The sequence below is a fragment of the Gallinula chloropus genome (assembly GCF_964237585.1).
Source record: "Gallinula chloropus genome assembly, chromosome: 3".
NCBI classification, from domain to species: domain Eukaryota; kingdom Metazoa; phylum Chordata; class Aves; order Gruiformes; family Rallidae; genus Gallinula; species Gallinula chloropus.
The window spans coordinates 122,240,838-122,261,489 of record NC_140087.1 but is presented as its reverse complement, the minus strand read 5'-3'; the positions used below and the strand labels follow the sequence as shown (position 1 = coordinate 122,261,489).

The 20,652-nt window shown below is 59.3% G+C and overlaps 1 protein-coding gene across 1 annotated transcript; it reads right to left on the bottom strand.

Annotated features, from left to right (window-relative positions):
- Positions 1-5,461: 5,461 nt before the first annotated feature.
- RAB10 (RAB10, member RAS oncogene family) lies at positions 5,462-19,286 on the bottom strand (the record flags this gene model as incomplete). Its single annotated transcript, XM_084261199.1, has 6 exons — positions 5,462-6,631; positions 7,280-7,381; positions 8,287-8,376; positions 9,629-9,767; positions 18,416-18,476; positions 18,866-19,286. The coding sequence occupies 6 exons, from the start codon at positions 19,284-19,286 to the stop codon at positions 6,548-6,550; spliced, it is 897 nt and encodes a 298-aa protein (XP_084117325.1). The 3' UTR covers positions 5,462-6,547.
- Positions 19,287-20,652: the final 1,366 nt, after the last annotated feature.

Sequence of the window (20,652 nt, the reverse complement as noted above, 5' to 3'; positions counted from 1 at the left end):
CGGGGCCGGGGCGGGGGGCGGGGGGCGGCGGCGGGGAACGGGGACGCCGGGAGCCGCCCCCCGCGCCCGCCCCCGGCCCCTCCTGCCCGCCCGCCGCCGCCTCCCCCCGCCCCCGCCGCGGGGGGTGGGGGGTGTGGGGAGGGAGCGGGGGTCCCGCCGGCGGGAGGGGGGAGGCGGCGGGATGGAGACACCCCCCCCCATCGCCCGGGCATCCCCGCGGCGGGGCCCGGCCGGGGCGGGGGCGGCTCCCGGGGTGTCCCCGGAGGGAGCGCTGCCCCCCGGGGTGGCGGCGGCTCCGCCCGCTCCGTCCGGAGCCCCCGGGGGGCTGAGCCCCAACGCCCGGAGCCCCCGGGGGGCTCAGCCCCAACGCCCGGAGCCCCCGGGGGGCTGAGCACCAACGCCCGGAGCCCCCCGGGGGGCTGAGCCCCACCCGGAGCCGCCGGGGGTGCCGGGGGGACTCAGCCCCAACCTCCCCGGGATACTGGGGGGGGCTCAGCTGCCCTTGGCCGCCGAGGGGAGGGGGCGAGGGGCGACCTGCAGCCCCCGTCCCGCTGCCGGATCGGGCCCCCGTGCAGGGACCTGGAAGGGCCGGGGGGGGGCAGGGGGGGCGCTGCGAGGGGGATGCGGGTACCGAGGCCCCGGAACCGGCGGAGGAGCCCGAAGCTGCCCCCGTACCCCCAACCCCCCAGAGCCCCGGGGCAGCGGCAGACGAGGTGTCCGGGCAGGGACCCCGCACCCCCGGCAGGGACCCCGCACCCGGGGGGTGCCAGGCCGGGGGGTCCCCGCACCCCTCGGGCGGGGGGCACCGACTTTAGAGCCGTGGCGGCTCTGCCGGGCCCGGCCGGGCTCGGCACCATCCTGCACCAGCCCCGCGGGCGCCACAGCCGGGACAGAGGGACACGTGGGGCTCGGGGACACCCCGGGGCAGCAGCGGGGCCCCGGGACCGGACAAGGTCCGGGCTGCTTGGGACACAAAGTGACTTGCCAGAATAAACGGGGATGGAGCAGGGATGGGGATGAAGCAGGGACCGGGAGGGAGCAGGGATGGGGATGGGGAGGGATGGGGATGAGGAGGGAGCAGGGACCGGGATGGAGCAGGGATGGGGATGGGGACGGAGCAGGGATGGGGACGGAGCAGGGATGGGGATGGAGATGGAGCAGGGACCAGGACGGAGCAGGGATGGAGCAGGGATGGGGAGGGAGCAGGGACCGGGATGGAGCAGGGATGGGGACAGGGCAGGGACTACACGGCAGCGGGACAGTGAAAGTCTCAGACCCGCTGAGCGGGACGACACGGACAAGCGGGACCCCGAGAGCCGCCGCGCGGTGTCTGTGGGGAGGGTCCCTGCTGGGTCCTGGAGCCCCCGGCAGCCCCGCACCGACACCACGGTGAGGGCCGCGCAGCGCTGCGGGCCAGGGCCCCGTCTCCTCCCGGGAGCTGCTGCCGAGCCGAACTCTTCCCTCCTCACGGCACCACGAGCCGCATCCCGAGCCGCATCCCGAGTCCCATCCCGAGCCGCATCCCGAGCCCCATCCCGAGCCGCATCCCGAGCCCCATCCCGAGCCACATCCCGAGCCGCATCCCGAGCCGCATCCCGAGCCCCATCCCGAGCCGCATCCCGAGCCACATCCCGAGCCCCATCCCGAGCCGCATCCCGAGCCCCATCCCGAGCCCCATCCCGAGCCACATCCCGAGCCACATCCCGAGCCCCATCCCGAGCCGCATCCCGAGCCGCATCCCGAGCCCCATCCCGAGCCGCATCCCGAGCGGCATCCCGAGCCCCATCCCGAGCCGCATCCCGAGCCGCATCCCGAGCCGCATCCCGAGCCGCATCCCGAGCCCCATCCCGAGCCGCATCCCGAGCCGCATCCCGAGCCGCATCCCGAGCGGCCGTGAGGGGCTCCGGCTGCGCCAGGCCGGGCAGGGCGGCCGGCACCGGGCTCGGCAGGACGGGGAACCCGAGGGACGGCGGGGAGGCGGCGGCAGAGGCGCCGGGTCACCGGGCGGGGGGGGATTGGGCACGGCCGAGCTGCTCCCCGCCGCCCCATCCCCTCCGAGGGACCCAGGGGCTGCCGGGGCCGGCAGGCTGTTCCCTGACCCGGGTCCCGGCACCACGGCAGCGGGAAGGAGGGAGGAGAAGCGCGTCCCCTCCCCGCCAGCCCACGAATGGGGACGGGCACAGGCCCCTCGCCGGGCTCCGGCGGTGGGAGAGCCCAGGAGCCCGCGGGAGGGGGCGGCGAGCAGCGCCCGAGCGCGGAGCGGGACGATGCTCGGCGGGTCCAGCCCGGCACGACGCGTCCTGGGGCCAGCACGGCCACGCTGCGAGCTGCGCTGAGGAGAGGACTGGCCCCTGCCCGGGGCACACCCGCCGAGGCTCCATCCATGGGATGCCTGGGGCACGGCTGGGATCCAGGCTCCATCCATGGGATGCCAGGGGCATGGGCAGGATCCAGGCCTGGGGGCACAGCCAGGGCTCCATCCATGGGATGCCTGGAAGCACAGCCAGGATCCAGGCTCCATCCCACAGGATGCCTGGAGGCACAGCCAGGATCCAGGCTCCATCCATGGGATGCCTGGGGCATGGCCAGGATCCAGGCTCCATCCATGGGATGCCTGGGGGCACAGTCAGGGCTCCATCCCATTATCTGGGGGCATGGCCAGGGGCTGGGCTCCCTCCCATGGGATTCCTGGGGCACAGCTGGGATCCACGCTCAATCCGTGGGATGCCTGGGGGCATGGCTGGGATCCAGGCTCCATCCATGGGATGCCTGGGGACACAGCCAGGGCTCCATCCCATTATCTGGGGACATAGCTGGGATCCAGGCTACATCCCATGGGATGCCTGGTTGCACAGCCAGGATCCAAGCTCCCTCCATGGGATGCCTGGGTGCACAGCCAGGATCCAGGCTCCATCCCTGGGATACCTGGGGGCACAGCCAGGATCCAGGCTCCATCCATGGGATGCCTGGGTGCACAGCCAGGATCCGGCTCCCTCAGGACCAGGCAGCCTTGGACACGCTGTCCCACCTCACTCTGTCCCACCCCAGGAAGACAGAAAAGCCACCACTCTACCCCCATGGCAAATCATTCCTCCAGCAGCTCGTGCTCCCCAGGCTTTATCCCAACACCTGAGCAGCAGCAGCAACAAGCTCCAAGAGCAGCAACAGCCCAGAGCCAAAGCTCTTCTCATCCCAGCCCCAGAACCCATCTCCTCCCTGGGGTGCTGGGCTCAGCTCTCACCCCCACCAAGGCATTTGGGACCACGGTGCCCGTCCCAGGCTCAGAGAGCTGGGGTTTCATGGGGGTTTCATGGGGTTTCATGGGGTTTTCATGGGATTTCATGGGGTTTCATGGGGTTTTCATGGGATTTCATGGGGTTTCATGGGGATTTCATGGGGCTGAGGAAGGAACCAATGCAAGTTTATAAAAGCTTTTATTTGCTCTTGGTATGACCAAGACTGGGACAGTGATCTTTTATACAATTTGATACAGTAAGTGGTACAAAAAGAATGTGGTTTTTAAATAAAAAGCCAGAGTGGAGTAGCAAAAATATTAAAAGGTTAAGTAAAAACCCGCAGGGATGGGAACTCATCCTCAGCACACCTGGAGTTGGGGCTGCTGTTGTGCTGCCACCACCCCAGTCCCGGGGCGCGGGGCTGAGACCCCCCGCCCGGCACCGGCAGCTCCCTGGGTGGGAGAGGTTCAACCTCAGCTGATGCTTTAGCAGGAGTTCAATCAAATGACAAGCTTTGAATTATTCTTTTTGCTGTGAGAAAAGGTTTTGAGCGCTGAGCCTGCCTCCTCTGCCAGCCAGGGTGGGGACAGCCCCCCCCTCCCTCCCCTCTCTCTCTCTCTCTCTCTGGGGCTGGCTTTGGGCTTGGTTCCACCCGGGGCTGGGGGCTCTTCTGGGCAGGGGTGGCACAAGCAGTGTGAGCTCGCAGGGAGTTGAGGGACCAGCAGCAATCAGGCCAACTGCAAGTTCCTCCCCCGTGGGGGTTGTTACTTGGGGGGGGTTTGTTGTTTTCACTATCTGCATCGACCCCGTCGCTCGCTCCAGCTCAGCCCTGAGCTCAGCAAAGCCCAGCCCTGTGGCTACAGCTCACAGGGCTTTCTGTGAACAGGAGGAGAGCAGTGAGAATGATCCCAGTTTAGGAACTGGGTGAGGAGACACAAACTGGCCAGAGGGAGTGGGACCAGCCAGGGGGCTGTTCTCAACCCCACCGCAGTGTGGGACTTACGCAGAGGGAGCCAGGCCCCTGGATGGGACTGGAAAGCTCCTGTTCCAAGCAAGGATTATAGGAACCCAACCCCTCAGTGCCTGTTTCTCTGTTGGTTCCCCCCTTTTTGGGAAGGGCAGGGGTGCAGGTGGGACCCCAGGGCAGCTGGACTCTACCTGCAGCGTGGAGCTGAGAGAGGAGAGGGTGCCCCTGCGCCCGGCCCCAGCCACTCCCCCAGGGAAGGGTTAACACACAGGGGGACAAACTGGCAGGAGGCAGAGGAGAAGGCAGACCCCTGGGCCACGGAAGGCCGAGGAGGTCGCTGTCAGAACCCCATCCTTGCATCCACAAGTCAGTCAGTGGTACTGACGGCTCCAGGCGCTGCAGAGAGGCCGAGGGGCGAGCGCACAGCGAGGCACAGGCTGCTCCCACCCAGGGGCAGGACAGGCTCAGGGCAGGAGGAAGCCGTGCTGGCTGCAGCAGCTCTCCCGTGGGCACCTCACAACCTGGGGCAAGCCAAGGGGGGAACACTCCCACCCGCCAAAAGCCTGGCTGAGTGGGAGCAGCTGAGCAAAGCCAGCCCGGCATCGCCTGGGGAAGCCAGGAGGGGACAGCAGGGAGCTGCCAGCAGGTGAGCAGGAGATCCCAGCAGGTGAGCAGGAGATCCCAGGGGGGCTGAGCAGTCCCACCAGGATCCCCCACCCCAGGGCTTGCAGCACAGAGCAAGGGCCAAACCCCACCCAAAGCACCAGCGACTCGGCTTTTAACACCAGCAAACAGAACAGTGTTTTCTTTTTTGGGGGGGGGTGTCAATAAATTAAACCACCGACTTTCTCTGTGGTTTTAATTTGTTTTCTCCTTTAAAAAAAGAAAAAAAAAAGAACCTTTTAAAAAAAAAAAAAGGAAATAAAGCTTTAAAATCTAGTTTCACTCAGCCTTTCATAGGGCTACCGGCCACCTCGGGGCAGGGATGGGGGGAGAGGTGGTGTAAGAGAGAACTGAAAGGGTCATGTGAACTGCTGTCAGTTTGGGGCTGGGGTGTTATATTCATACACATAAAGTAGACGACCACATCACCCTCCATAGAGAAACTAGTGCATGCAAGGAACTCTTCTTCCATATCATAAAACCCCCCGAGCTACGCAGGAGGAGAGAGGAGATATACTAGTGAACGGACATGGGCTAGAGGGGGGGTTAGTCAGGGGTCTCCAACGCTGTTTTCTTACCTCAAAAGCTAAATCAGTGCTTCACATTAGGTTTTATTTCGTTGGCAAACTCAGCAGGTTGCCACCCTTTTAGTTAAAACACATCACACCATGAAGAAAGGCAAATAAAAGCAGCATGCAGGCAGAGAGGAGAGGGCTGGGGGCGAGGGGAAGGGCTGGGGGGAACGGCAGCAGGACCAGTTCTGGATGGCTAGCTCACCAAGAAGGAGACACAGCAGATTAAATGTGGGGTTGGGGAGGGGGGTTTGGTGGGGTTTTTTGTTTCATTTTTGGGTCTGGTATCGGGGTTTGGTTGGGGGTTGGTTGTTTTTATGCACCACCCTTTGTCCTCGATGCATTTAGAGCAAGAGTTACAGAAAGCAAATCACCAAAGAAGAGCTGGGTGTTTGGGATGGAGGGGAGGGAGGGAGGAGGGAGGGAGGGAGGGAGGGATGGTGTGTCTCCTGCACATGCTTCCACCAGAAAGAAAAGAAGGACAAAAAAAAAACCCTGAAGAAGGGAAAAACAGAAAAGAAAGTTCCTTTCCACATAAGGCACAGGACAAAATAAACCCCATTCACAGGCTGGAAGGCGAAGATGAGCTTTACCTGGCTCTTTGCTGATGGATTTACAGACTATGGGGACTCAAACACGTTGGGTCTGTGACAGAAAATTCCACTGTGGTACCAAAGGAATCGTTAATTCTAACTTTTATTCTTGTACAGTTGGCAGAGTTGAGTATGAGTCGCTCTGGGGTTTAATGGCAGGAGGGAGGGGGCTATAATACAACCAAAAGGCAGTGGGAAGTTGAGCAGGTAACACAGGGGATTGGGGAGGGGGGTGGGCAAGGGGGGTGGGGTGGGTGGGGGATTGGGGGGGGGTGTGTGTCCAAAAAGAAAAACCACCTCATGAGAAATGAAGTCACAGAGCTCGTGTTCCTCTACAAGGCTGTTGAGAGAATTAAAGAGTAGGCAAGCTGCCCTAAACAGAAACCCAAAAGGGAGGCAGGAGCTGGTTACAGGTGAGGAAGAGGAAGGTGGGTTGGAGGTTAAAAACGGGCAGAGTGGTTTGTTTTGCAGCGAGAAGAAAGGGGCGGCTGGGGGGCGGTGGGGGTAGCGGGAGGCTCAGCAGCACTTGCTCTTCCAGCCCGTCACCCCACCTCCGCTGCTGATATCTACATTTTCGCTGTTGGGCTCTTTTACAGGGGTCTGCAAGGGACAAAGCGCAGAGTTAGGGGGGTCCTGGGGCGCTCAGAGCCCAGGGGTGGGTGCTGAGCGCATCGCGCCCGGCGCTGAGCGGAATCACCCGTCAGCTGGGGGCAAAGAGCCTGGAAAGGGAGGGGATCCTCCTCCCCCCTCCAGACAAAGCCACTCCAGGCTTGGTTCACAGGACCACAGGGGTTGGGAGGGACCCTCAGAGCCCCTGGGGTCCCACCCCCTGCCCAAGCAGGGTCCCTGGGACAGGGGCTGGAATCTCTCCAGAGAAGGAGACTCCACACCCCCTGGGCAGCCTGTCCCAGGGCTCCCTCACCCTCACTGGGAAGAAGTTCTTCCCCACACTGGGGGGAACTCCCTGGGCTCCAGCTTGAGCCCATCGCCCCTTGTCCTGTCCCCACAGACACTGAGCAGAGGCTGCCCATGGCCCCTGGGTCCCACCCTTCAGCTCTTGATCCCCAGGGATCAGATCCCCTCTCAGGCTCTTCTCTGCAGGCTGAACAGCCCCAGGTCCCTCAGCCTTTCCTCCCAGGGGAGATGCTCCAGCCCTTCAGCATCTCTGGGCCCTCTAGGTGAAAGCCTCAAAGGAAGGGAGGGGTTTGGGGTGGGTTTTGCCCCCAAAGGAAGCTGGTGAGCACTCACCTTTCGAAGGATGTCTTCTGCTAACGTGAGGAATGCCTTCTCGATGTTTATATTTGCTTTTGCACTAGTTTCAAAGAACCTAATACCATGCTCCCTGGCAATCTAAACCAGAACAGAGAGAGGGGGGTTAGTGTCACCCTAATGCTGCCCAGTGGAGCTGGGGAGCAGGTAGTGTCTGTGCAGCTGTGGCAGCACAACGACCTGCCAGCCAAAGGGTCTCAGGAGAAGGTCTGGAACTGAAATGATCCAGAACCAGCCAGTGCAGCGTGTTACATCACAAGGCAAAGGCTGGATTAAGGATCATAGAATCCCAGCCTGGTCTGGGCTGGGAGGGACCCCAAGGGTCCAAGAGCCCCAACCCCCTGCCACAGGCAGGGACACCAACCTCCAGGCCTGGAGCTACACAAGGGTGCCCAGGGCCCCAGCCAACCTGGCCTTGGACACCCCCAGGGACGGGGCACCCACCCCCTCTCTGGGCAGCCCCTTCCAGCCCCTCACCACTCTCTCTGCACAGAACTTCCCCCCAGTCTCTCCTCTCCCCCTTCCCTCCTCCAGCTTCACTCCAGCCCCTTGTCCTGCCAGGCTCTGCCCTTTAACAAGCCCATTCCCCTCCTGTTCCTGGGGTCCCTTCAGGGACGGGGAGGCTGCAGTGAGGTCCCCCCACAGCCTTCTCTTCTCCAGGCTGACCCAGCCCAGCTCCCTCAGCCTCTCTCCATGGGGAGCTGCTCCAGCCCTCTGAGTCTCTCCATGACCTCCTGTAAGATGGGAGGTGTTTCCCACATGACAGACTCCTATGGAACTTAGAGGATGCCCCAGAAGCTGCAGCTACCCCAGGAAGCAGAGACTGCAGCTGACCCGCTCCATTCTCTGCAGTTCTCTGCTCTGGAGAAAACACCCCACAGCTTCCCAACCCTCTGGGCCACCCAGCTGCCTTGCTGGCTGCCTGGCACAGCCCTGGGGGTGGTGGGGAGCCCCTGCCCCCAGCTGCTTCCTTCCCTGACACTCACCTGTTCGCCTTTTGCTTTAGGGACGACTCTTTTATCTTCCATGTCACACTTGTTTCCTAACAGCATCCTCTCCACATCCTCGTTGGCGTGCTGGAACGAGACAAGAGAGGGGTTCACACAGCTCCCCCAAGGAGCAGTAGCCTCTTCCTACCTTGCTTCCATACCCCAGCTGTCTGAAGGCCAGGCTCTCAGCACAGGCAGTGCTGTGTCCTCCTGACATTCCTCAGGCCAACCCTGCTCACACAGCCTGGGAGTGGAAGGAGACAGCGGCTACGGGCCTGACACAGCCCCACCACCTCCCCAAGGGCAGCTAAACTGGGAGGAGCTGTGGGTCTGCCTGAGGGTGGGGAGGCTCTTCAGAGGGAGCTGAACAAGCTGGAGCCATGGGCTGAGCTCAAGGGGATGAGGTTTAACAAGGCCAAGGGCAGAGTCCTGCCCATGGGACAGAACAACCCCCAGCAGCTACAGGCTGGGGGAGACTGTCTGGAGAGCTGTCAGGCAGAGCAGGACCTGGGGGTGTTGGGTGGCTGCTGGCTGAACATGAGCCAGCAGTGTGCCCAGGGGCCAGGAAAGCCAAGGGCATCCTGGCTTGTGTCAGACACAGTGTGGCCAGTAGGGCTGGGGAGGGGATTGTGCCCCTGGGCTGGGCACTGGGGGCTCCAGGCCCTTCAGCATCTCTGTCCCTCCTCTGGACTCTCTCCAGGAGATCCCTGGCTGGTTGATCCCAGGGAGCCCAGAACTGGACACAACACTCCAGCTGGGGCCTGGCCAGGGCAGAGCAGAGGGGGAGGATCCCCTCCTGTCACCTGCTGCCCACACTCCTCCTGATGCCCCCAGGATCCCATTGTCTCTCTCAGCCCCAGGACACACTGCTGGCTCATGGCCACCCTGTCACCCACCAGCACCCCCAGGTCCTTCTCCCCAGAGCTCCTCTCCAGCAGCTCCCCCAGCCTGTCCTGATCCCAGCAGTTATTCCTTCCCAGGTGCCAGACTCTCCACTGGCTGTTGTTGACCCTCATCTGGTCTCTCCCTGCCCAGCTCCCCAGGTCTCTCTGGATGGCAGCTCAGTGTCCTGTGTGTCACCCACTCGTCCCAGGTCTGTGTCATCAGGCACTGGCTGAAGGTGGATGCTGTTCCCCCATCAAGGCTGATGAAGATATTAAACAGGACTGGGAATCCCAGAATCCCAGAATCCCAGACTGGTCTGGGTTGGGAGGGACCCCAAGGGTCCCAGAGCTCCAACCCCCTTCCCAAGCCACAACCCAGCAGCTGTGGGACTCACCCCAGGCTCTGTGAGGCACAACAGAGAGCCCAGCCCCCCAGTGCCACAAGCCCCACTCACCTCATCGATGTTCCTGAGCCACTTGCTGATGTTCTCGAAGCTCTTGGCGTTGGTGATGTCATACACCAGCATGATGCCCATGGCTCCTCTGTAGTAGGAGGTGGTGATGGTGTGGAACCGCTCCTGCCCCGCCGTGTCCCTGCAGCAAACACAGAGCACAGCTCAGGGCAGGCTCCAGGCAGCCAGCAGGGAGCTGGGCAGGGAGGTGTGCTGCTCACACCGAGGGGTGCACAGCCCTTCCCCAGAGCCCTGCCTGTTTGCAGGGTGCAGCTGAGCTGCAAGGGAAGCCTGCTCGCTCCCAGACACTGCTGACAGCCTGGGGAGCCAGGGCAAGCTCTGGGGAACCGGGCTCAGGGGGTCCAGGAAGTTTCTCCTCTGGAGTTTACTTTAAAAAGGGATTCTTTTTTCTCAAAACCACGTTTCAGAGCCAGCTGTGGCACAGCAAAGGACACTGCACTGCTCAACCAGGCTTGAGCACTACTGTGGCAGCAGACAAAGGTGTCTGGGGGACCAGGCTGCCACGCTGTAGCAGGTCTGCTGCTGTCCTGCCACCACAAAGCAGCCCAGCATCAACCATGCCAGACACCAGCTCAGCCTAAACTGTGTGATTTTATTCCCAGCTTGGAACTTGCACCCAGAAGACGACACTTTCCCTTCCCAGTCTCACAGCTCAGGGTGTCCCAGCGCCCTGTGAGCCCACTGGAGGCAGGAGCAGGCAGGAGGAAAGCAGCAGGAAGGTTTGCTCTCCCAGCACTTGGACAGCTCCAGGAATGGAAGCATCCAAACAGCCCCCAAAACGCTGCCACCCCTGACACTGCCACCCCTGACACTGCCACCCTGACACTGCCACCCTGACACTGCCACCCTGACACTGCCACCCAGCCTGGTCAGACACTGCCCAGCCCTGGCTGCCTCAGGACTCAGGTTCCCACAGGGAACTTTCAATCCAAGGATAAACCAGGGGTGTCCTGTCCCACTGTGCTGCTGGGCTCTGTCAGTGACACACAGAGCAGTGACTGCACCATGTTGATCAGAGGGTGGGCTCTCTCTGATGTACATGTGAGATGGGGCTCCACAGCCCCCTGCCATCACATGGACAATTCAGAGTCAACCTCCTGAGGTCCCAGCAGATGCCCTGGCAGAGCCTGGACACCAGCAGGTACCAGCAGGCACTGATCCCCTGCGAGCTCAGCTCTTCCCATCACCTTTGGTGGGACCAACACACCCTGACTGCTGCTGCCAAGGCTGCTTCTCCAAGTTCCATCTCTGGCCAAGCATCAGTTGGCATATGGGGACTCCATGAAAAGCCTCCAAATCTGGAGGTGCCACAGAGGAGCTGCTGCTGAGGTGAAGGGGAAACGCTCTACACCACAAAGCCCCTTCCCAGCTCCAGTCTGGCTCAGCCCAGAGGCCTCAGCACACCCTGTAGCTGTCCAAGGCTGACTGTTCCTCACCTTTCATCTCTTCCTAGGAGATGACAAGCACCAGGAAGAGGGCAAAGAGCCACAGAGGACCTGGGGCAGGTCCTAAATCCCAGCACCCCTTTGTTTTGGGGGTGTTCCCACAGCCTGTGCTGTGCAGGGGTCTGGCTCCCAGGCACCAGCCTCAGAGGCACCTCCAGCCCACAGCCCAGCTCCACAACCCACGGCATTCCCCAGGGTCTGCTGGCTTGAATCCCCTCTCTGGCTCCCTCTCTGCCCCATCTGGAAGGTTCTTCTCAGGGCACACTTGGCTTTTCCTTATTTCCCACCCAGGCCAATCCCTGCCAGACCTTTCAGAGGGAACAGGGAGGTCACTCCCCTCCTTCCCACAGCTCCTTTCACATACATAACACAGCTCTGGCACCTTCCCCAAACTGTCCCAAGCCCCCTCAAGTTCTGCAGACCCTACTCTTCAGTTCTTCACACCTTACTCCTTCAGTTCTTCACTCCTTACTCCTCTAGTTCTTCAGACCTTACTCCTCTAGCTCTTCAGACCTTACTCCTCTAGCTCTTCAGACCTTACTCCTCTAGCTCTTCAGACCTTACTCCTCTAGCTCTTCAGACCTTACTCCTCTAGCTCTTCAGACCTTACTCCTCTAGCTCTTCAGACCTTACTCCTTCAGTTCTTCAGACCTTACTCCTTCAGTTCTTCAGACCTTACTCCTCTAGTTCTTCAGACCTTACTCCTCTAGCTCTTCAGACCTTACTCCTCTAGCTCTTCAAACCTTACTCCTTCAGTTCTTCAGTCCTTACTCCTTCAGTTCTTCAGTCCTTACTCCTTCAGTTCTTCAGACCTTACTCCTTCAGTTCTTCAGACCTTACTCCTTCAGTGCTTCAGACCTTACTCCTTTAGCTCTTCAGACCTTACTCCTCTAGTTCTTCAGACCTTACTCCTCTAGTTCTTCAGACCTTACTCCTTTATCTCTTCAGACCTTACTCCTCTAGTTCTTCAGACCTTACTCCTTTATCTCTTCAGACCTTACTCCTCTAGTTCTTCAGTCCTTACTCCTTCAGTTCTTCAGTCCTTACTCCTCTAGCTCTTCAGACCTTACTCTTCAGTTCTGTAGACCTTACTCCTCAGTTCTTCAAACCTTACTCCTTTAGTTCTTCAGACCTTACTCTTTACTTCTTCAGACCTTACTCCTTCAGTTCTGCAGACCTCAATCCTCAGTTCTTCACACCTTACTCCTTTAGCTCTTCAGTCCTTACTCCTTTACTTCTTCAGACCTTGCTCAGTGGCCAGAGCTCTGAGGTGTGCAGCCCTGCTCACTGCTCCCCAGACTCCATCCCATTTGGAACAACCCGGACACCACTCCAGCTGAAGTCTCCCCAGCCTCACTCCAATTCAGATTGGTTTCACACCCCTTGGCATTGCCAGCGTGTAGTTCTACTCCTGGCTTGTCACATCCTCTGTGCCTACAACTAAGTGGCCCAGTTAACTCCTCCAGTGCTGCTCCTGGCAGCTGGAGCTGAGCTGACGGAGGCACAGCAGGGCGGGGAGGACAAGCACAAAGACCCTGCAGCCTGCTTCCCTCTGATTTCCTTTCAATAAGCCCCAGATTTGCCCTTTCCCCTCTTAATGGATTCCCCATCCATTATTCAGAGAACTCTTAGTGGCTGTGGGAGCAGAGAACCGACCTGAGCAAGCAGAGGAAATGAGCTGTGGGCTTCCAGCTGCCCCCCAGCCACGGCCCAGCCCGCGCCGACCGCGGCGGCTCCAGCCCCGCCGCGGCTCCAGGGGCTCTGGTTTGATGGCAGAACCCCCTCCCAAGCTGGGGGTGGGCAGCAAACCCTTGGTGAGGGCCCAGAACCAGTTGTGGAAGCTCATCTGGATGAGGAATGTGAAGGTAGGTAAGGGAAACAGGGCCCTGCTGCCCAAGAGGGAAGGGAGCAGTGGGTTTGGTGAGCTGTGAAACGGAGACGAAGGAGGTTGGTCCTGTGGGACCAGGGAAAGGAGAAGCACAGGGAGAGTGGAAAATCTACTGAAATTATGCTCACAACAACATTAAAGTATGCATAAGCTGTCTCACAGCAGAGGTTTAACCAGGGGGGAAAGGAATTTCTGGGACAGCTTTCCAGCTGACCTGGCAGAGACTAAAGAAACCCCACAACGTGCTGGGGTTTGTCTGTCAAAGATTTACAGGGATGCAGCAAGAGGAGACTCCATCTGATGACCTGCAGAGGTCCTGCCACTCCACACAGCCCAAAACAGAGGCTGGCAGTGTATCAAACTCCTAGCAAAATCACCCCAAGAGTTTTATTACTGCCATAGTGTTTTTAAAACTATGCAGCATGATGCTGCCTTGAGGAATCCATCCTGCTGCCTCCAGGTAGCTCTGGTGGCTGGATCACAGCCCTTCCCCCATGGAGGGACAGCTCAGAGCTACTTCATCACCTGCAAATTTCATCTACCCTTTTTTTAAACACCCCCTCCCTGGGCAGCCTGTGCCACAGCCCCACAACTCTGCCAGGGAAGAACTTTGCCCTCCCAGCTGAGCTGACCCTGCCCTGGGGCAGCTTGAGCCCATTGCCCCTTGGCCCAGCTCCTGGCCCCTGGCTGCAGAGACCATTGCCCACCTCTCTGCACCCTCCTGGCAGGGCAGGGGAGGTGGGGAGAAGGGCTCCCCTCAGCCTCCTCTTCTCCAGGCTCAACACCCCCAGCTCCCTCAGCTGCTCCTCAGAGGATTTGCCCTCCAGCCCCTTCCCCAGCCTGGTTGCCCTTCTCTGCACTCGCTCCAGGACCTCCCTGTCCTTCTGATGCTGAGGAGCCCAGAACTGGACCCAGCACTGGAGCTGCAGCCTCCCCAGTGCCCAGCCCAGGGGCACCATCCCCTCCCCAGCCCTACTGGCCACACTGGGTCTGACACAAGCCAGGATGCCCTTGGCTTTCCTGGCCCCTGGGCACACTGCTGGCTCATGTTCAGCCTGCAGCCACCCAACACCCCCAGGCCCTGCTCTGCCTGACAGCTCTCCAGCCAGTCTTGTGGGGGCAGACACCCCATCTGTGTGTCTGTCAGGCTGAAACACACTGTTCTGTCCTGAATCTCCTCATGAGCCCACGTACATCTGTGGTTACCACAACATCCTGTGGTGAGGAGATCCACAGCTCAGCCCAGGTAGTGCAAGTGCCACCTTCCAGCCTTCTGGTACCCATGTTCCAGTACTGGACAAGGCAACAGGCTGCCCAGATCACACCCCACCTTGTCCCTCTGCTCAGGGTTTTCAGCATGGGCTCTGCCCACTTCTCCAGCACGCTGAAGAACCCAACAGGGATGGCAGAGCTTGGCAGGCACTTCCCACTGCAAACTGCTGTGCTCCCTGTATCCGAGCATCTCCCCTGGGAGGAAAGGCTGAGGGAGCTGGGGCTGTTCAGCCTGCAGAGAAGAGCCTGAGAGGGGATCTGATCACTGGGGATCAAGAGCTGAAGGGTGGGACCCAGGGGGCCATGGGCAGCCTCTGCTCAGTGTCTGTGGGGACAGGACAAGGGGTGATGGGCTCAAGCTGGAGCCCAGGGAGTTCCCCCCAATGTGGGGAAGAACTTCTTCCCAGTGAGGGTGAGGGAGCCCTGGGACAGGCTGCCCAGGGGGTGTGGAGTCTCCCTCTCTGGAGAGATTCCAGCCCCTGTCCTAGGGACCCTGCTTGGGCAGGAGGTGGGACCCCAGGGGCTCTGGGGGGCCCTTCCAGCCCCTGGGATTCTGAGACACATCCCATCTAGTTTTTCAGCTGCTGCAGTGTGTATCTGTACACAGTAAGTTGAATGAATTATGGGATGTCTGAGCCTTTTGGCTTCCATGCCAAAGCAGTTCTGTTTGTGCTCCCAGAGTGGATGATGCTCCACTCTTCCCAGCTGAATGTTTAGCTCTATTACTCCTCCAAACCCTTTCATCTCCTGTGCAATAACATCACCTTCCCCAGAGCAGTCACCTCTCCGTCAGGTTCCTTTCCCTCCTCTCCCTTCTCCACACTGGGATCATTCCTGAAGTCCTTTTCCAGACGTTGTCACTGTCAGCCCTTGCAGGACACGAGCACTGTGACTCCCAAACCTCTGCCCTGACTCCTTCCTCCCCGAGCCTGCACTAAGCCCACACCCAGTGCCTCTCCCTCTGTGTCCCACACTGTCAGAGCACCAGCTGTGCTGTACAGACCAGCACTACCACAGCCTAACCAAGGAGATACTCGATTCTTCCCCATGCTTCCAGCCAGGATCTGCCCTTCCAGTGCTCCTCCTGAAGGACCTGCCCTGACAACCTCATTCCTTCAGACAGCCAGGCCCAAGAGCTGCCCCCCACACTCCCTGCCCAGCCCAGCTGAGGCTCTGCAGAAGGTCCCTGCACACAGACATGGGGCCACGTGTGTCCCAGCCCCTCTGGGTCTCCTCCCCTCTCCCCATGCCAACGGGCACACTCACAGTTGGACAGATACACCCCACTGCAATCCCAGCCTGATCCGTGCTGACAGCCACCCTGCTTTTTAACAGCTATCAGGTATCAAGTTGCTGCTGGCCCCTGGTGAGGTTTAACTCAGCCTGACCTTTACATCCCTGCCTCGCTCCTATGGATCACTTTAGAGGTCAAGGAATGACTTGGGATTTTAAACTGGACAGCAGGAAAACCTTCTTCCCAGAGAGGGCTGCTGGGTGTCAGCACAGGCTGAGCAGGGCAGTGGTGGGGTCTCCATCCCTGGAGGGATCCAAAGGACAGGGAGATGTGGTGCTGGGGGACGTGGGTTAGAGGTGGTTGGCAGGGTGGGGTGGTGGTTGGACTCTGAAAGGTCCCTTCCAACCAAGACAGTCCCAGGAGAGGCTGCCATGCCTGCTGGCTGGCTGTGCCCACGGAGAGGCAGGTGGCTCCTGCAGGGCAGGGACTGAGCAGAGCTGGAGTAGACAGGGCTGGATTTGTCTGTCTGCTGTGAAACTTCTGCCTGCCAGGAGGGTGCAGAGAGGTGGGTGATGGTGTCTCCAGCCAGGGGACAGGAGATGGGACAAGGGGCAACGGGCTGAAGCTGTACAAGGATCAGGACAAACTGACAACAGCCTCACAAACAGGATGAGTGTTCAGATGGGGGGAACCCCCAGGTGAAACAACATTCACTCCTCCTCTGAAACCTCCACATGAACATGCAGCATCGATACAGAATCCCAGCATCCCAGGGCTGGAAAAGCTGGAAAAGCTCCTGGAGTCCACCCACCCCTGTCCTGTGCTGCCCCAGATCTCTCAGCACCTCCTCTCCCCTTTTTAAAAACACATCCAGGGATGTGACTCAACACCAGCTGGAAGCACAGAGGTGCCACAGGTCTCACCTCCTGTCCTCCAGTGTCTGTGCCACTGGTTCCTTCTCACCTTGGGAGCACCTAACCCAGCACAGAGCTGTGTCCTGGTGGAACTGCTTCCTAGGGCACACAAGACCTGCTCTGCTGACTCAGTCAGATCAGCTCCTGGGGGTTTATTTCAGTCACAGAAACACAGCCCACAGTCTGGACACCAGAGGAGCTACAAGAGCAGCCTGAGCTTTCCCAGGGGAACATTCCCTGCTCACATCCCTTGCCTGCTGCAGCAGGGGATGTGTTACACAACTCCCAGGAGCCAGGGTGAGTTGAACTGCAGGAAGCAGTGGTTAAATACAGACACACCACACTCAGTGTCTTCACCAAAAGACACCACTGCTCTACCCACCACACCACTGCTGGCAAAGCTCCTTGCACAGGACATGCTGGAAGCCTCACAGCCCTGAGGTTTGGGTTTAGGATGATGATTTTCCATCAAAAGCTCGTGCCACAGGAACTGCCTTTTCTGCTCCCCAGGGTCCCTTTCAGCTGGGAAATCCCAAGCTGGCAGGAGCAGCAGAGCCAGCCAACCACCTCCTGCTCTGCAACGTTCAGAAGTTGTGGTGATGTGAAATTCAGCTCACCCAAAGCCTTCCTCACTTCCCTGAGCCACTAAAATCCCAGCACACAGCTTCCTCACAGCTCCTTTTGTCACCTATGTATGTATTACACATCCTCAGTGTGCTGTGTTTTCAGGGGTTACTCAAACCATGACTTTTTCCTAAATTTAATCCAATGCTGCCCCCAAGCCCCCCCAAAGCTCTGCTCTCCCTGTCTATCCCAGGGTGAATCACAGAATCCCAAGGTTGGAAAGAACCTTTAAAGATCATCAAGTCCAACCAATCCCATCCTGAGCTAAACCAGATCCCTGAGCACCTCATCTCCCCCCTGTTCAACACCCCCAGGGCTGGGGACTCAGCCCCCTCCCTGGGCAGCCTGTGCCACAGCCCCACAACTCTGCCAGGGAAGAACTTTGCCCTCCCAGCTGAGCTGACCCTGCCCTGGGGCAGCTTGAGCCCATTGCCCCTTGGCCCATCTCCTGGCCCCTGGCTGCAGAGACCATCGCCCACCTCTCTGCACCCTCCTGGCAGGGCAGGGGAGGTGGGGAGAAGGGCTCCCCTCAGCCTCCTCTGCTCCAGGCTCAACACCCCCAGCTCCCTCAGCTGCTCCTCAGAGGATTTGCCCTCCAGCCCCTTCCCCAGCCTGGTTGCCCTTCTCTGGATTCAACCCACGTCCTTCTTGGACTGAGGGGCCCAGAACTGGACCCAGCACTCGAAGTGTTGCTGGAGAACTCGAGGGCAGAGCTGGAGAATGCACTAGCAGTACTTATACTTGGCTGAGGAGGGGATCAAGTTGGACTTGATGATCCTTCTGTGTCCCTTCCAACTCAGGATATTCTATGATTCTATAACTGGAGAAGCCACTAAACCCCCCTGACCTGTTACAGGGCTATTAGAAGAGGAGAAGAACCCCCAGTCAGACACATGCAGCAAGCTACAAGGATGGAGTTCAGGTTTTGAGTCCCATCTGGCTTTCCAACAGAAAGGCTCCTGTGTTTCCAGCCAGCTGAGAAACTCCCCTCAGTTTACCATGGAGAAACGGAGGTGCAGGTGTGGGCTGCTCTTTGCTGCCAACATGAAGCTTTGGTCAGTGTGCAGCCACAGATCTGAGGCAAATCCTAACACAAAACCTGCTGGTTTCAAATGTTTCCCACTCAGTCAGAGGCCAGAGGGTCCCACAAGGAGATCTGCCAGCAGCCAGCCCAAGGCAGTGGGCAGGTTACAGTGCCTAGAAACACAACCCCCAGATCCCATCCCCATTTCTCACTAACAGGCCAGGGGAATACACCCAGAGCTCTGCCCTACAGAGGATGCAAAGCTGTTCCCAAATCAGACACCTGATGGCATCCTGGACAGAGCAAACTCCTCTCAGGAAACCCAGAAGCCACTGGGAAGGATGCAGCTTCTCAGGGGTGTTACTCACCATATTTGTAGCTTGATCTTCTTTCCTTGTAATTCAACAGTTTTAATCTTGAAGTCTATCCCTGGAAGAAACAAGCACAGGAAGAAGCTGTTAGTGGGATCCCTCATCAGCTCCCAACTGCTGCAGACAGATCAGCTTTTGGCTTGCAGGTAAAGCAGGGATGTCTGAGTCAACTGGGACAGACTGGGAGAGTGATGATGGTGCTGGTTTATCCCAGCTGGCAGCCAAACAGCCCTTGCAGCTCCTCCCTCACTCTGCCCCTCCCAGTGGGATGGGGGAAGGAACTGGGGGGAAATCAAAGAAAATGTGTGGGTTCCAATCAAGAGAGTAAAGGGAGAGGGAAGAACAGTGGTTATGATCAAAGAATTCACAGAGCCAGGGATGCACAACTGCTCACCAACCACGTCCTGATGCCCAGCCTGCTCCCCAGCAGGGACCACCCTGCCAAACTCCCCAGCTCTGTATGGAGCATGATGCTGAGTGGTATGGGGTATCCCTCAGCCAGCAGTGTGGGGTATCCCTCAGCCAGCACCACGGGGTATCCCTCAGCCAGCAGTGTGGGATGTCCCTCAGCCAGCACCATGGGGTATCCCTCAGCCAGCAGTGTGGGGTACCCCTCAGCCAGCACCACGGGGTACCCCTCAGCCAGCACCACGGGGTATCCCTCAGCCAGCACCACGGGGTATCCCTCAGCCAGCACCACGGGGTATCCCTCGGCCAGCACCGTGGGGTATCCCTCAGCCAGCACCATGGGGTATCCCTCAGCCAGCACCACAGGGTATCCCTCAGCCAGCACCACGGGGTATCCCTCAGCCAGCACCACGGGGTATCCCTCAGCCAGCACCACGGGGTATCCCTCAGCCAGCACCATGGGGTATCCCTCAGCCAGCACCACGGGGTATCCCTCAGCCAGCACCACGGGGTATCCCTCAGCCAGTGGGCATCATCCTTCCTGGTCATGTCCCCCCCCAGCTCCTTGGGCACCTCCTCCCTGGCAGGGCACAGGGAGCTGAAAAGTCCTTGGCTCAGTCTAAGCCTGAGTGAGCAACAAATAAAGCATCAGTGTCACCAACATTATTCCTGCCCTAAATCCCAACCACAACTGCTGTGAGGAAGGAAATGAACTCTGTCCCAGGCAAACCCAGGGCAAAGACCAACAACACAGGACCTCAAAGGGTCTGTCACAGGATCCCAAGGCTGGAAAAGCCCTTTGAGCTCCTGGAGTCCAACCAATCCCATCCTGTGCTGCCCCAGATCTCTCAGCACCTCATCTCCCCCCTGTTAAACACCCCCAGGGCTGGGGACTCAGCCCCTCCCTGGGCAGCCTGTGCCACAGCCCCACAACTCTGCCAGGGAAGAACTTTGCCCTCCCAGCTGAGCTGACCCTGCCCTGGGGCAGCTTGAGCCCATTGCCCCTTGGCCCAGCTCCTGGCCCCTGGCTGCAGAGACCATCGCCCACCTCTCTGCACCCTCCTGGCAGGGCAGGGCAGGTGGGGAGGTCAGTGGGCAGCTCCAGGTTATGTTGTTAAGATGACCTGGCTTGCAAATGCTTCCAAGCTCCCTGCTTTTAGGGAAGAACAGCATCAGGGTTTTGCAGTTTTTCCCAGGGAATTGGAAGAAGCAGCAGGTTGGGAGCCTGGGTATGAATTTAAACATCCCAAACCACACAGGAAGTGGCACTTGGGACAGTTTGAAAGACTCATCTCTCTGCCCCACCAAATAACCAAACCACAAGATCTGCACATGCTGAAGAAGTGTGTGAAATCCTGATTTTTAAAAAATGTATTTAACTTTTAAGCCTAATGCCTGTGATATCACCAATTCAGGAAGCTCACCAACACTCTGCCTTTCCCCCCTCCCCTCCAAGGTCCTTCTTTCCATCAACCCCACTCATCTTCCTCGTGCTGGGCCCCAGCTCTGGCTTTGTAGCAGGTTCAGGGGATGGATGGGGACACAAAGAGCTGCAGAGGGTGGGTGCTGCTGAGGCTGCTGATTTGCCTTTAACTGGTGGTTGAAAGGTTGGTGTTGCTTAAGCCCAGCTGCTCCCATGAGCACAGCTTGGGGCTGGCTGGCTCTAAACCACAGAGTCTGTTCAGCTCAGGAGGCAGCTCAGGGCTTCTGCCTCTGGTGTCGATGGCACAAAAAGCATGAGGACTGATTTCAGTTCTGGAGTCTTGTGACACGTGGGGGCTTGTGCTGAGCACCTTAGAACCACAGAATGAGGGGCTGGAAGGGCC